The sequence below is a fragment of the Saccopteryx bilineata genome, chromosome 3, assembly GCF_036850765.1.
Source record: "Saccopteryx bilineata isolate mSacBil1 chromosome 3, mSacBil1_pri_phased_curated, whole genome shotgun sequence".
NCBI classification, from domain to species: domain Eukaryota; kingdom Metazoa; phylum Chordata; class Mammalia; order Chiroptera; family Emballonuridae; genus Saccopteryx; species Saccopteryx bilineata.
Window position 1 is genome coordinate 112,795,120 of NC_089492.1, and position 16,408 is coordinate 112,811,527.

A 16,408-nucleotide genomic window follows, 5' to 3' on the forward strand; every position below is an offset into this window, starting at 1 on the left:
TTTCTTCCTTGAGCTTTGATTTGTGTGGTATTGCAATTCTGCAAAATGTCAGAATGAAGACTAAAATTGAACAAAAATATTATTTTCCTGATGAGATTAAGCAAACCATCTGCTCTTGCCCTATAATAAGAAAAGACTGAATTCGTCCTCCCTTAAAGTAGGTATGAGTTCTGATGAGGTAGGATAGTTTGACCTCCTTCAGGACTCATAAAAAATTAAACATCTTTAACTAACAGGAAACCACTTTAGCTGATCAATTTTCAGACTTCCATAGCTGGCTTCCTATAATAGATAAGATGGCTGAGCTCTAAAGTTTCTTACAAGTGCACTATGGCTGATCTATATCTAAACAGGAAGCCTCTATTTTATATAATAAAATATAACACAGTATTGTTATTCTTGTTAAAGATTTTTTAATGTGTACTGCTATAAGGCAAAAGAATGGACACTTTCAAAACGTTAATTAAAATAATGTTACTAAAATAGCAATATATACATAAAAGAGCAAGAAGACAACTTATTTACAATAGCTTCATCTTGCCAGTTCCCTTAAAACTCCTATTGTGAATTGTAATTGTTTTACTCTGTGAGGCTATAAGTGATATACTTTCTTTTTGTTTAGATAATCTTTTAAAAAAAATGAATGGCTTCATTTTTTTCTTAATTCTTAAGTCAGTTATTTTCAAGACAATGCTAGATAATGTTCTAAACCTCACTTTTCATGGAAGATTTTTAAATACAATGTGATAAGAGGGAAGGCAGCAACAACATACTTATTTTCTTCAGTGGTATGAAGGGATATTTTTGTTTCCTGCTCCAGGCTGTTTGCTTACAGCAGTAGAATGCAGGAGTTCTATAAGGAGTATTTACCTGGTGGTGAGTAACCTGTAACTTACCTCCCACACAATCTTGATGCCCAGGAGCGTTACTTTGCTATTGGCATTTAGGACGGACTATCAGGGTATCTACAATACTTTGTGGATTACTTGACATACCTGTATATAAAGTGGCTAGTACTCAGATTTCTATTGAAATGGGAGGGTTATTTAGGTATCCTTTTTCATAAATGTAGAATTTTGAAAAGTTTCAGAATACAGAGCTAAGTAAAATGGAATTACTCAGAAAAAAGAAAGTAACATTCTTAAGGTTGTCTGGAATTTTTCTCTCAATTGATGGCGAGACTCTTGGTATCAGCCATTTTAAGCTCCAAAGTTGTCAGCCATAATTCCAAGCACCAAGCCAGCAAAGAGCTAAGCATTTATTAGTATATAAATACATTCAGATACAGTTTACTTGAAGGTCAAAAATTATGGCCAGTCCAGAACACATTTTTCCAAGAACAAGATTAAAAAACAAAAACCCACATTACCAACATAAGAAGAAAGTCAATAATCCTGAATCTGAAAAAATACCCCTTCCTTTAAAGCGGTTATATCATGAAGTAGTTTATTCTTTCACAAAAAACTGGCCTATGTATACTGACCCCTCTGATGACATTGATATACTATATACAATTTATCTATAATGTTTAAAAAGAACCTTTTAAAAGATCCTGAGAAAGCATCTCTGTTATTTCATATTTTACCTCTTTTCGGAAAGTAGGATAATACTTTCTGAAAAGTCTACATTGTCTACATAGTAACAAAATGGCTGCTCTTTCCAGCTGCTTCCAAATGGTGATAGATGTTACTTTGGATCTCATGGTTATGATACATTTTGATACAGTGGAGAGGCCCTGGGATTTAATCTCAATACACGTTAAGGAAGAATGACAACAGGGATTCTTATATGCTTTACCCAGTGTTGAATCCGGAAAACATAAGATCTGAAAGATGTGGAAGTCGTGGAGAGCACCAAATCCTGAAGATAGAACTCGTTTATAAAAAATATTTCATTACTCCTAAGGATCATCTCAGAAATCAAACAATGCTGATTGGGAAGGAGGTGAATTTTAAGCCATCAATCATAAATTACTGTATATAATTCTTTTGATAGTGGAAATAAATTTTTTTTATTTTAGTTATGTGATATCTCAAGTTGCAACTAGTACAGAAATTTGGGGATTAACTTGATTAATAGACATTTTGGTAACGATGTATATGTCCCATGTAAAACAGTTACTGTGATGCAATATAGATCTCTTAACTCATGCACACAGGGCAGGGCAAAAGTAGGTTCACAGTTGTGAATACATGATATAGTTTATTCTTGGAGTATTTATTAATTACTGTGTTTTTCATATGAACAACTGCAAACCTACTTTTGCCCCACCCTGTAGAGTTTTAAATGTGCAGAAACTTTGTTGAGAATTTGATGAAGTGTCAGTTTTTGTGTTGTTGAATATATCCACCCAACTTGGTCCTTAACAAAAGGGCATCGTGCTCCTAAGTGCATCTTGAATAATTTCTGTTAAATTCTGAAGTTATTTTGCTTTAAATGTTTATAGCACTTTTCTATTTCTCACAAGTAAAACCCACAAAATAAAGTTGTCTAAGTAGCTTAATTTTTTAATTTTAGAATTATCATCTACTACCACTTCTTGATAATTTGAGGATTAGTTACAACTTTGCCAAAAACTGTCAAAAAATAGTATGAGTCCTAATACACAGACTTCAGTTTATTTTTAATTTTTCCCAAGTTACAGGTGCATGTGACAGCTTGCCATTGTGGTCATTGTGGTTCATTTCATTAAGCTTCTTGTTCTATCTGCTTTCTTGAGACTTGGGAAACAGCATTTTTCTGAGTGATTGTACTATATTGTTCCAAATATAAGGCCACCCAGAATAGAAGGCAACCTCCAACTAGAAACAGCTCAAATATGGAGAAAGGCTGGGGGCCCCGAGCCCGGCGGGTCTTGCAGTGGTGGCAAGGGTGCCGAGGAATAGGACGATGCCTGCCCACTTTCCCGGTGAGTGAAGACCAGTCAGCTGCTGCATTTGCTTGTGCGTAACCAGAGGGCTTCTGATGCTGGAGGAAAAGGTAGTCTGGGGGGGTAGAGAATAAGTCTGTGTACATGAAAGAGAGTTGCTGTGTGTTTAAATCTGGGGAGAGAAGTTGGGAGTAGAGCCTTTCAGTTCCTAAACAGTCATCTCTAGGGTTGTTTTTCCCCCCTGAAACTGCGGGTGGAAGTTGAGTAACCCCAAACACTGAACAACAAAGGTAGCCTGCACCTTTCATGAAGAGTAGTGTCAAAGGTCAGTGGCTATGAACATGAATTGTTGGGTGCCATCAAATGTCTCTTAACCAGCCCAGAAAATTATTCCTTGCCCTCTCAAATGGACTGCTGACCCAAGAGATGGTGATATGCTAGAGATCACACTCTACTTGAAAACAAGCCACCCTGAAGTGGGAAGTCATATTTCCTATTTCATTCCGAGTGTCCCCTTTTTAAATTTCTTGTCTCTGAGTAAGCCAAGTTACAATTTAAATAAATGGGCTTAACCTTATTGCAATAAATTTTAAGAGTGTTTAAAATCATTTGATTCACTCACTAGCACATTTTATTTATTTATTTATTTATTTATTTATTTTTTACAGAGACAGAGTCAGAGAGAGGGATAGATAGGGACAGACAGACAGGAATGGAGAGATGAGACACATCAATCATTAGTTTTTTGTTGCGCATTGTGACACCTTAGTTGTTCATTGATTGCTTTTTCATATATGCCTTGACCGCGGGCCTTCAACAGACTGAGTAGCCCCTTGCTCAATACAGTGACCTTGGGTCCAAGCTGGTGAGCTTTTGCTGAAACCAGATGAGCCCGCACTCAAGCTAGCAACCTCGGGGTCTCGAACCTGAGTCGTCTGCATCCCAGTTCAACGCTCTATCCACTGTGCCACCGCCTGGTCAGGGTAGCACATTTTAAAACATACCTCAATCAAGTGAGAGTATGTAAAACATACCTCGGTCAAGTCGAACCTAGAAAGTTTTCAAAGCATTGGTCTGACTCTACTAAGCACATAGAAACTAACCTTTTATCTTATAACATAAATGTGATGTAATAACATGAGGTGCCTGATCCTATTACAGTCTAGAAAACTATTAGCACCTGTTATCAGACAACCTAACCAGGTATTAGGTTACCATACTTTTAAACATCACAGAAACCACATAAACCATGTATCTAAATCTTTCTGGTGATTATTAGTCTACCATTCACAAAGTAAACTTGAATAGAACTTTAATCCTTAAATGATAAGTTTTCCCGTACTATGTAGTTCCTAGTGTAGCCTTTATTATTATTATTCTATAATTATTATTTTTTAAGGAAACTTCTTTAATAAATGAATATTTCCTAAATAGATAAGGGTAGAACAGAATTCCCCTTAACTTTAAACAATACTGAATTGTCCAAAGGATTTGGTTTAAAAAAACTACTAATCATTGATTTTAGAAATGCCCTGAAACATAGAGGTCCCATTCCCATTTTGCTAGGTCTGGGAAGGGAACCTTTGAAACAGAAGGGATGGCAAAAAAGGGGTTGAAAAGAAGGACTGGAAGGAGGATAGCTCAGGGGGGAAGGACTGTTGCCTGCCATGTCAGCTCGTCAGTTGGCAGCAAGACACAACGGCAGTACTGGGTCCTAAATGAGAGGCTGAGATGGACTCTGAGTCACCTGAGAAGCCTTTCCACAAGATTTCACAGAGGTAGACGTAGCAGGGAAAGAGAATAGTAGGGCAGTGGTCCCCAACCCTTTTTGGGCCACGGACCGGTTTAATGTCAGAAAATATTTTCACGGACCGGCCTTTAGGGTGGGACGGATAAATGTATCACGTGACCGAGACAAGCGTCAAGAGTGAGGCTTAGACGGATGTAACAGAGGGAATCTGGTCATTTTTAAAAAATAAAACATCGTTCAGACTTAAATATAAATAAAATGGAAATAATGTAAGTTATTTATTCTTTCTCTGCAGACTGGTACCAAATGGCCCACGGACCGGTACCGGTCCACGGCCCCGGGGGGTTGGGGACCACTGTAGTAGAGGACTAGAGCTATGCATGGAAGAAGAGCTTCCTTTATAATTCCTTTGTTTGAAAACATTTGATCTCTACAGAGATAGAGAATGTTCAAAATTTGGTGTTGGGTTGAAGGAAGGGAGTAGGTATTTTTCCAACTTCAAGTAGTTTCTCTTTTATTATTTGCATCAGGTACTATTATATCTGATTTGCTCTGGCTTACAAATACAGGGAAACAAATCTTATTTTTTTTTTCCAGAGGGGGTTGGGGCTATTGTAATTGGTTGTCCTGTGTTATCATCTGCTATTAAGTTAATCATTAGTAACAATGAAAGACAGAAGCTGGAAAGGTCACCTGAATGTCATCTCCTATGGTTGCTTCTCCCTGTTATCTAGTGTGTGTCAGAGTAGGACCTGATTTGTTTCCATAACTCTGAGCAACGGAAGGCATATGCCTCTGCTGGCTTGTGAGGGGGCCAGGATAGCCTTCAAGGACGTAAGAAGTGACAGCAAGAAGAGGAGAAAAGATATTTCGAATCGCATGTATAGTAATTTCTGTACAAATTGATTTCTTTAAACCAATACAGTTCCTTTAAAAACTAGCATGGTCTGCAGAAAACCCATACCTAAAACTGTTGCTGCACTCAGCTCTCCTACAAAAGCAGGAGAATAAATGTACAAACCAGTTATTTCTTCCCTTCCCGAATCCACACATGATGCTCCTTCTCAGGGGGTTAGGTTCACAGGATCAAGATAAATGGAGCAGTTCTTGGTCTATTAAGCATGAAAACAAAGCAAAACAACTATAGGTTTGTTGATGGACAGAAATTAAAATCTCTCAGGCCCTCTGAGTGTAATGATTACCATAAAAAAAAGGTTTGGAAATTCCTATTAGACTGCTTTTTGTGAGAGGGTAGATAACTGCTGCTCTTTTCTTCCTTCCTGATCCCTTAGTCTTTCTCCAAGCAGTCCCTAAAAAGAAGACGTCATTTTTTCCCAGTTCCTATACTGGTGACTGTGACTGTCCCATCAAATTTCCTTGGCAACCAAGTTGCAGTCACTAAACTACAAATATGTCATTTCTAATCTGTTTTCATTTTTAAAAAGACCAGAAAATAAGACAATTTATTTTCTTAAAGAAAATGCTGAATTTGGTTAAATCTCTTTGGAATATATTCCATGATAGGTCTCCCCTCATAGAAGTGTTTTGTAAGAGAGAGACTTTCTCAAGTGCCAGAATGTTATGTGCCTGCATTTTCTGAGACATATGGAAGATGGCATTTGTCCTGCTGAATGAGCATGTGTAACTCACCTGTGGAGTGACTCGCAAATTCCCTACCCATGAGTATCTTTAAGTTTCAAAAATCATTCTTGAAATTTTTAATGGCCATTCCTTAGGGGACATTGCTTTCTCTAGTAAATCAGAAATGACATCTGGACATACATAGATAGAGATGGTTCTTGGTTAACTTTTCTTACTGGTCAAGCAGCAAATGCATTCCAATTAACAGGTTGATAGTGTGGTAGGACAGACTTGGAAAAAAACTTAACTAAATGGCTAATTCTCATTGGGCAGTGAAATTGAATGACTTCGATGCAGTTATAAACGACTTTTGTTTTAATAACAAAGTTGTTGATTTTCTACTAAGGGTTCTTTTAGGTTGTCATCAGGGGCTGATGGGAATAACAGTTCACCCAACTCTCCAGCTAGCTTCAGTGGACATACCACACCTTCTCAGCAGCCTGAACCCGTGGTACATTCTCTTAAGGTAACCAACTGTGTACAACCATTTATCAAGAAATTCAGTTGTGTTATAGTTTGTTTGCTGTAGTCTAATAGTCCTCATAGTCTTGTTTTAACCATATATACTTTGGGTTTGGTTTTCTTTTTGACCCCTAATGGTGTAACTTTATCTTAATTTTTGAAATATGATTTTAATATTTTTCAACTAACAATGGGTTTGAGTACTTATGGTTGAATCTCTAGTGTTATCATTTTATTTTGAGTAATGTGATTCATTATCTGCATTAAGTTGAAGTCTGATGTGCATGTATATTCATATGTGTAAAATATTGTTATGGGTATTTTATGTGCAATGTTTGTAGCATGGATGTCTTCAAATACAGGGGGTTAATAGTTGGCCAAAATAAGGAAGGATGCCATATATCTATTTTTTGATGCAATTGAAGTACATCGCGCTACTTACTAAAATATAGAAACAAAAATCTACTCTATCTTCTACTAAATAGAATTAGGTCTTTAAACTCTAGTTAATGTTCCTTTATAGAATATTAGACAATAGATACGGTCTTGCTCATAAAGCTATTTTATTCTTGGCTTTTACTTCAAATTCTGCAATGACTTCAAAAGAGATGTGGCTAAAATATATCATTTAATTTTCTTTGCCAATAATGAGCTTTCTGATAAGAATTATTAAGAACCATAAGTAAAGGTAATAAATATTCAATATAAATAGTTAAGAATAGAAACAAATGCAGGCAATAAAAAATCATCTTAAAATTAAGACAGTTTCTTGAAGTTTTATTAGTTTCCAAGTATGAAATGCTGTCTTCAAATTATCTATAATCCCTAACATGTAGCCTTGATGAAACCTTCTGAGCCATAAATTAGGTCGAGTGTTCCAGTTCTGCACCTGACACATGAATTTCACAATGTTTCTAAAACTGATTTGGATTCGGAATGTTTTATTTACAGCATGAAGATGCATTCTTTTGGAGTGGGCCACACTTTCCATGGCATGCATAAAGCAAATAAGTAAATGAGAAATTCAAAATACTTATTTGATTTGGGGATGATTTAGTTTTAGCAGAAGATTTAGCTCCCTCATTATATTTTGCTCAGATGAAATGCATTTGCTTCTCCCAAGCATAAACTGATTGCTGATGAGAGAAGGTAGCAGAACCATGCTGGTGACCAGTGGCAATGCACTTGGCCTCTCCTGTCTTGGTAGAGATAACTCACAAAGAGAGTAGCTGAGAGGAATTCATGGGAAGGCACAGCAGAATGAGGGGTGCTGCCTCCCCCTGGTGGGGGCTGGTTTATCAACTGAGGAACACTTGCTCTCAGCAATAGCATTTGAATGGTGCTTGACGTGAACAGCATGTTAAAAGTGCTGTTATGTTAGCATAGAGCAGGCCCTCCCTTTCTGGAAAGCATTTTAGAAAATAAGAGTGTGGCTTCAGTCCTGTAGTATTAGTGTCTGCACATGCTCTCAAAACAATGCATTGTCCTACTTTTCAAATTGAAAGCTGATTCAGCCTATTGCCTTATTAAATGACAAGTGCAGTTTGAGTCAGATCAGCACAGTGGGTCGCATTGCTGTCTTTCCCAAATTTCTGAGTGCAACTGTCAGTCTGGCCTGAAAGGAAGAGGCAGGCAAGGAAGAGCTCTTCCACTTTTTCTGAATTCATTCCCTAATTTTCATATATAATTTTATCTCTAGAGAGGAAGATATGTTATAATCAGAACACATAAATGTCCTCACTTTGCAGATGGGTAATACTGAGCAACTGAAGTATATTTATTGGATAACTGGACGCTCCTACATATAGAATGTGTTTGCTTCCATGAGTTACCTTTGTCTGAAACAGGAATATGTGCAAACATAGCCTGTGGGAAGTGCGTCCAAGAGTATCTCAATATAAAAAAGAAATGGAGCCACTCAACATGGTTTATTTTCTTTCTTTTCTTTTTACAGAGACAGAAAAAGAGAGTCAGAGAGAGGGATAGACAGGGACAGACAGACAGGAACAGAGATGTGAGAAGCATCAATCATTAGTGTTTCATTGTGCATTGCAACACCTTAGTTGTTCATTGATTGCTTTCTCATATGTGCCTTGAGGGGGCCTTCAGCAGACCGAATAACCCCTTGCTCAGTCCAGTGACCTTGGGCTCAAGCTGGTGAGCTTTGCTCAAAACAGATGAGCCCACACTCAAGCTGGCAACCTCGGGGTCTCGAACCTGGGTCTTCCGCATCCCAGTCTGATGCTCTATCCCCACTGCACCACTGCCTGGTCAGGCCAACATGTTTTGTTTTTAAAAGCCAACAAACTAGATTTATATCATAATATTTTTCTGTTCTGAAAGGAATAATTAGAACAATGGCTCAGTTTATCTTCTGATAGATTTTTTTTTAAATTCTCTATGATTTATAATTCTTTGGTCATGGTTGGGGGAAATGTTTGAAGTCAGTGTGAGAAATGAGCCCACTTAAAATAACACATTTTTCTTGTTTTAAAATTCATGATAACTATTAATTGGAGCTTCATGTCATTTAGTAGAAATTAACTGATTTGAAGCACACTTCTCTGAGGTGCATTATAAATTGAATTTGTAAGTGAGCTTATTCCAAGTGTTCAAGTTCCCTATGAATATTCACCGAACCTAATCAATAATTTCCTCTACATATAAAGAGTATGAACTGACTCTAATCTGAATTGAGTAAAAGGGTTTGACTTTCATTCACTACTGTCTTTTCCTATGGTAAAGAAGTAATATCTACACAGTAACAATGGCTAGAAGTTTTGAGTTAACCAGGGAGTAATTTGCGAGTTAGATTATTTATTGCAGGATTGAACTCTACTAAGTATCAATGTAGTCTCAGTATATATGAATTTGACACCAAGGTCTCAATTCATGCTTAAGTCGTTTATTTTGATTCAGCTTGTTCACTGGTGCTAATTCTCAGGTGACACGTTTAGGTTTGGTCATCAGCATTGACCATGAGGACAACAGAAAAAGGAGTTTAGCCATGTTAGGGTGGATTCTACAGGAACTTTTAGGAGAAGCATTATTTTGTATGCTACATTAATGCTTTGGTTTATAAACTAAGTAAAATGGCAGCACTCAAAGCTTAAGTTTTGTACTACAGAAAGCCGTGATAGTAAAACTTCAGATATTTTAAAAGAACAATTTTTATCTATTTAGCAGTAATTTAGAAAAATGGAATCTAAAATTGTTTAAAAGCATCTCATCCCCAGATACTTAAAATGTTGCTCAAATATTTTCACTATAAGGAATCATTTTTTCTCATTGCTAATATCAAAGGACCGTGTCCATATTTCTTTCCTAGCCACTAAGAATGCCCAGGCAAGAACTGTGAGGTCAGTAGTATTAATGTTAACAAAAGTTCTTATGTACATATTCCTGGATTCTGACCAGTTTCATCATCGCTATCACCTTTTTAGTCATCTTTTCTATAGGCCATGTCTGTATATCATTTGGACTGTCTGGTGTATAATTATATTGCTTATTTTTATAATAGAGCAAGAATTATTGACTCTCTCTAAATTATTGACATAGTCAGGTTATCTTAATGACCCAATTAATAAATGCATCTAATTATTTTAGACAGTAATGAATTCAGTGGACTTTTAGTGATACAAGAATTTGCTTTTAATGGCCATTTGAAATCCAGTAGAATTGATTCCAGATTGATTTCCCATCAATAAACTATTTTAAAAGACTTTGCCTTAAATATATCCACTCTGATATGCAGACATGGAGAAGACTAAAGGTTTTACAAAGTGGAGCTCCTTGATGGTTTTATTCTATAACTAACAAGTTTTTTCTTTTTCCATGTGAAATTTGCTTTTCTTTTTCAACAAATCCAGGTCTTGGATGTTCAGGAAACTATAGATCGTCAACAGGGTAAAGAGTATGAACATGACCTTAGTGAGACAGAAAAAGCTATAGTCAGAGAAATGTGCAATGTAAGTTGTGCTTTGTTGTGTATTCTGTGTTGAAAGCCTTATCATAGCTTAGTTACTGCTTTATGAATACCTATTTTTAAAAATGCTGGTCAAGTGCCTCATTTATATGAAAATAAAATCAACTCCCCTTGTTTTTATCTTTAGTATATTTTATTGCAGTTTAATTAACACTCTCATGTTACATTCAGGTAAGCAAAAATCAGCCAATATATTCCAGAATTATGAAAGTGTCTAAATAATAAATTTATTATCAAAAATGTGTTACTAATTTTGATAAAGTAAATGGGTTTCTTTTTTACACTTTAAAGAAGTTCCTTGAAAAATCAGTGTTTAAAAACCTGTGATAAAGAAAACAGACTTCCTGGATTTATTTGTAACTATACTTGGGGAAAATATCACCATCTTAATAGGTAATATAGTATTTGTTGGTTCTTCATGCATGTGATAGGTGTGCTTCATGTCATACAAAGTAGTAACTTTGCCTTTCAGTGGTTGGCTCACGCTCAGAACATAGTAACAGGAGATAGACACATAAATCTATCTATGAAGTCGTAGAGGAACACAGTAAAAAAAAAAAAACTAGTATGCTGTTCTCGTAAATATTCTATCTGATCATTATGTGGTTTGAATTTGATTATTAATCCACAACTAAATTTTAATTATTTCAGTAATATTCATGGATGTATCCTTTAATCAAGAATGTAATTATGAAGCTTATAAAAAAGCTAAATAGAATATTGTAGAGGAACACATTTGTTAAAAGCCAAATATCATGGCAGATTATACTAATTGCTCATTTGAATTGGCTTTGTATATATTTTACTTTTATCCTTATATGTTTGTTCATTAGGATATCCAAACTGCTCAGAAATACCCTTAACCGTTAGGCTATTACGACCAGATATTCTCAGACACTTATCCATCTCTTTGAGGTCTTCTTGGAATCCAATAATTGTTACCAAGTCCCGTGGGCATTTTATACATGCTGGGGAGAGAGTTTGAGTCTCATGCTTTTTTTGTGTTGTGGCTGTTTTTCTTTTGCAACCTTTTCCAAATCATTTTTATTCTTGGCTGCATGTGTGTTTTGTCTGTTTTCTCAAGGTCATTAGTTTTAGATGGCATGACTTCTCAAATGCATCACTGTTCACCTTCCGTAGTTTTCAGCCTGTCCTTAAAGTTTTCTTCCCTTAGAAATTTAAGACTTTGAGCCACATACCCAGGGATGCCTGTTTTTCTCCCCTGTTGACTATGAAATGAGACAGTGCGGAGATTAGGACTGTAGAACCAGAGGGAGCACAGAGGCCATCCCCCAGTGTACTCCAGAGTAGCATGTGGAGCTCCTTCACGATATAGATATCTGGGTTTCACCCCAGCCCCTGGACAATGTGGATAGGAACGAAGGGGTGAGAACCCCACACTCACATTGTATGTTTGAATAAATTAAGATCCAAAATTTGTTAATTACTCAAATTGTTCTCTCATGAACAGGTAAATTAGCAGGAGGACACTGTCTGAGAACTAGCTCTCTCCCCTTCCCCAAGAGTGGTAAATCTGGGGACTATTTCTTTCCTCAAGAATGAAAAGCAATGTAACTCACATCTCCATTGTGTTGAGTGCCAGAAATTCTGTAAAGAATGCCAGCGTTGTTTCTTTCCTTGCCTCTTTTTACAATTTTAGATGAAAGATTTTTAGACATTAGAAAATTTGTTTCTTAATCAGAGGAGCGATCTACTAATGGATTACATCTTGATTAGTTTGTATTGATCTTTTTTGCTCGCCTATATTTTCAAAAATGCTTCCAAAGGCCATGTGCACTAGTATTGTTGTTTCTCCCTACAGAAGATATTTCCTTGAAGTCAAAGCTTGCCCTCCTTTAAACATTCTCTAGAAGTCTTTTTCCTTTTCCATTTTTGTCTTTGATGCCCATAATTTGGGGAAAAAATACAAGCCAGCCCAAATCTAACAATTAACACTTACATATTTGGGAACTACTTAAAAGAGCAAAAAAGTTTTGATTTACAATATTTGCATCACCATTAACAATTATATGAACATTGAGAACACAAAGCAAATAATTTTAAAAATTAGCTAAGATTATGAAATCTATTAGAGGAACCATGTGCTTTTATAATAATGTCACAGAAATGTTCAGAGGGCTTTCTCTGAACATTAGATCAGTTATCAGACTCAGCTAGACCTTACCAGAAGTTGTGCCTCCCGTTTCCAGCTGCTTTCCTGAAGATGAGTTGTTGACATCCATACAATGAAAGACTGTTGTTCGCAGCATATCATGGTGATTAGTAAGCATAAAATGCTTTATTCTCTTCCCAAACTGTGTCTGCCACAGAAATAAATATACTGCCCCCTAAGAAACAGTAACTATCTTTTTGGATTAATGGTTCTCTCTTAGATTTCTCTGACTCTTATAAATTCCCTGACAACAGCTTAAGTACTTGGTCATCTAGGCCGCAGTCTCAGACAACAGCCAGTTCAGTCCCGCTGTCTTAGTGAACAGGTCACTGCTCTCTGACCACCTTGGCATTCTCGCTTATTTCAGAGTTCTGCCTGCTCTGTGTTTCTTTTCGCCACATAGGCTAGTGCAGTCTACACTTGAGTACCTGAAGAGAGATTGCATTTTGAGTTGTAACCATCTAATGCTTTGTGTCTAAGATTCTTTGAGGTCTTGAGTTTGTCCTCTGCTTCTAATCCAGAAATTTAAAGCATGCTGGGTAGGTATAATTATACTTACAATTTAAGGCTAGAAAGGGATGCTACCTTGTCTTCCAGATTAGTTTGTACGTTTTTACAGTCAATTTATTAAGAAATGAGACTCTCCTAATTCCCTCGTGTACAGCTTGAGCCACCCATTGCTATGACATTCCTTTCCAAATAGTTGAGGACCATAATTACAAAGGACCATCTTTCCAAATATGACAGGACATTACTGCCACATAATGTCTGCTAAAACAGAGACCAATAATTGTATTGGCTTGCAAATGAAAGTAAACAGAACTCTGTATTCTTGTGTTTCTCTGGAGGATCTACTCTATTTAAATGAAAGAAGAAACACAGGTCATGAATAATTAAGAAACCAACTGGTTTTGTATTCGATATAGCCATGTAAAAATTTTGTGGAATTAATCGAACATAATCTTTATAGTGGCATATACTTTTAGGAGAGTTATGACTGTTATTATATCATATGTGGGGGTGTACTTGTGTTTTTCAATAATGTTAATATTTATATATTGGTATATTTTGGTGAATTCATTAGTTTTACTTTATAGTTATATTATTTGTAATCTTATCTTTACCATTGTCTCTCTAAAACGGCCCAGTTTTTAACATTGTATCTGGTTCAGGGATTCTTGAATTTATTCTTACCTTTTCCCGGCATTTGGATGCTTTGTTTTGATGAGCTGAGCGATCACACTGTTTGGTAGCTAAGATTTATGACTGAAGCCCCAACTCTGCAGGAAAAAGTGGAGAAATTTACTAGTGGCCCTAAATCTATTAGCTCAGGATTTAAATAGCTCAGGATCAAGGCTTCTTCATTTTCCTTAGTGGATTAAAAAGTTTAATATAGGAACCAGAATGATTTTGCTTAGGGGTTCTTAATTCAGGCCAAGCATTAGAGTCACATTGGGAGCTTTTAAAAAAAATACAGATGCCTGCACCTCACCTCTACCAGTGCAGTCAGTCTCCGAGGTGACAGTCACTGGTTCAGAGTTCTCCAAGCGCATAGTGCGCAGCAAGAGTTGAGCACCACTCATGTAACTAGAAGAAGGTGACGGTGACACATCATCCTTTAATTCTGACCCTGGTTTCTAACAAAGGCTAGTGGCCCCATCAACCCAGTAGTTCTGTGACTTAGAAGCTTGCACCACATTTTATTTTGTTTGTGTTTGAGCTCATTCATGTGGATATTTTGTCTCTTGTCCTCACATTTCTCTTTGCCCCTCTCATAGATTCCCCTTAAAAAATACACATCTTTGTGGAACAGGACAACTAAGATGCCCTTTTTATTTTTTTCAGGTTGTGTGGAGGAAACTTGGAGATGCTGCAGGTTCGTGTCCTGGAATTAGGCAGCATTTGTCTGGAAACCAGTACAAAGGACCAATGTGAGCACACTCTTTCAAACCTGAGATCACCACTGCCAGAAAACGATAACGGAATAAAAGAAGAGTGGATTTCCACAAACCTGAACTCATGGAGTAACGTGGAGTGACTGTACATTGCACATATTTCCCCTCTAAAATCCTTTAGTATAACTAAAGCTGTATTTTATGTCTCTCGCTTTGATGTCTACAGTAGTCAATTTCAAACAAAGTAACTTTGAAAATCACCATTTTGGTACCAATATTTTCAGTAGAAATAAAACGTTTTTGACTCCTTAGATCTAAGGTTATAGTTGGGAAACACACATGGTTGGAGGAGTGCAGTAGCTTGGTGATTTTGATAGAGTTGACTCATTGCATTTAAGGGTGGGAGTTTTCTACCATGTTGTATTGAAGATAAGAAGAGGTGTCTTCCAGCTTCCCAAGTTTGACAGTTGAGCACCTCTTTCTTATATTTTAGTGAACAAAATACTAGTTCCTAATGCATAATTTAGAAGCAAAGTAAGATTAGGTTTCTGGATTTTGTTACGACTTTTGAGGTGCTAAAATACCACATAAATTCTCCTTATCAGCTTGTAGCAAGATTTTTGTAGAGTGCTCATCATAGAATACTGTTTATTTCAAATGATCAAAATATACCTTTTCTTTTCATCTTGACGAAGACACATCTTGGGGACATGTCAACCTCTGTGTTCATTCAGTATAGCCATCAATGTTAATATTAACAATTTCAATTAAAGAACAAGCAAACATACTTTTTCTGTGTTCTCAGCTGTGAGATGTCAATTTCTACAATTTAGTTTCTAGACATGCTGTTATATTTAACAAACTTCATGTAAACTTTAAAATATTGCACTGCATTTATGAATAGCTTTCTTTGTCCACAGCAGCTCTCTGATGTTTTATGAAACTGGCGCATGCCCATCATTATTGAGCTAAAAGCTTTGTTCAGATTGCTTGAGGTTTGAAAAAGAGGTGTGCTAGCTTTGCTTAGTTTATCTCTTATTTTGGTATATATAATATTAGACTGTGTGTATTGGAAATGCTATGATAGGTATTTTGTGTTTATTCAAATGCAACGATAGTTTCCTGTATGAATGTGCAAGAGGCCTGTGACAGAATGCTAAGTTTTTACTGTAGTTTAAGATAATACACTTAGGAATGCAACAATTCCCTGTATTCAGATTTCTTCTCAATTATTCATATTTGATTCATAGCAAATTCTCTCTTTTGTTTTGAAATGAGCTCATCACACAGTTTATTAATTATTATTGGTGAAAGAAGTTTGTTATAGTTTTAAAAAATGTTATGGTGATAAAAAACCAGTCCTCTGCTTTCAGAAAAAATTTTAAGTTACTTTACTATAGAAAAGTCTCTCAAATTACTGTAATTGGGTTACCATTTAAGCCTATTTTTTATATTTTTAAAATATAACTACTCTAAAAGAAAATTGCTTGCTATATTTACATCTTTCTTGTTAGAAAAACTTTCATTCTTAAATTGTTGTATTCCTACACTCTGAAGACATTTAAAATAAGTTTTTGTGCCTGCAGAAGATAATACAAGGAACACTGGTCTTTTGACAGAATACTTGTGTAAA

At 36.1% G+C, this 16,408-nt stretch overlaps 1 protein-coding gene across 3 annotated transcripts in view; it reads left to right on the forward strand.

Moving 5' to 3' along the window:
* Positions 1-15,019, forward strand: part of CCDC85A (coiled-coil domain containing 85A) — a 194,767-nt gene extending 179,748 nt beyond the window's left edge. For 2 of the 3 annotated variants that reach the window (XM_066267170.1, XM_066267171.1), the window contains one exon: positions 14,726-15,019. In XM_066267170.1, the coding sequence (XP_066123267.1) occupies positions 14,726-14,815 (90 nt within the window). In that variant the 3' untranslated portion in view covers positions 14,816-15,019. Of the gene's footprint in view, positions 1-6,606; positions 6,727-14,725 lie in introns of all 3 variants that reach the window. The other variant, XM_066267169.1, reaches the window with a different exon arrangement.
* Positions 15,020-16,408: the final 1,389 nt, after the last annotated feature.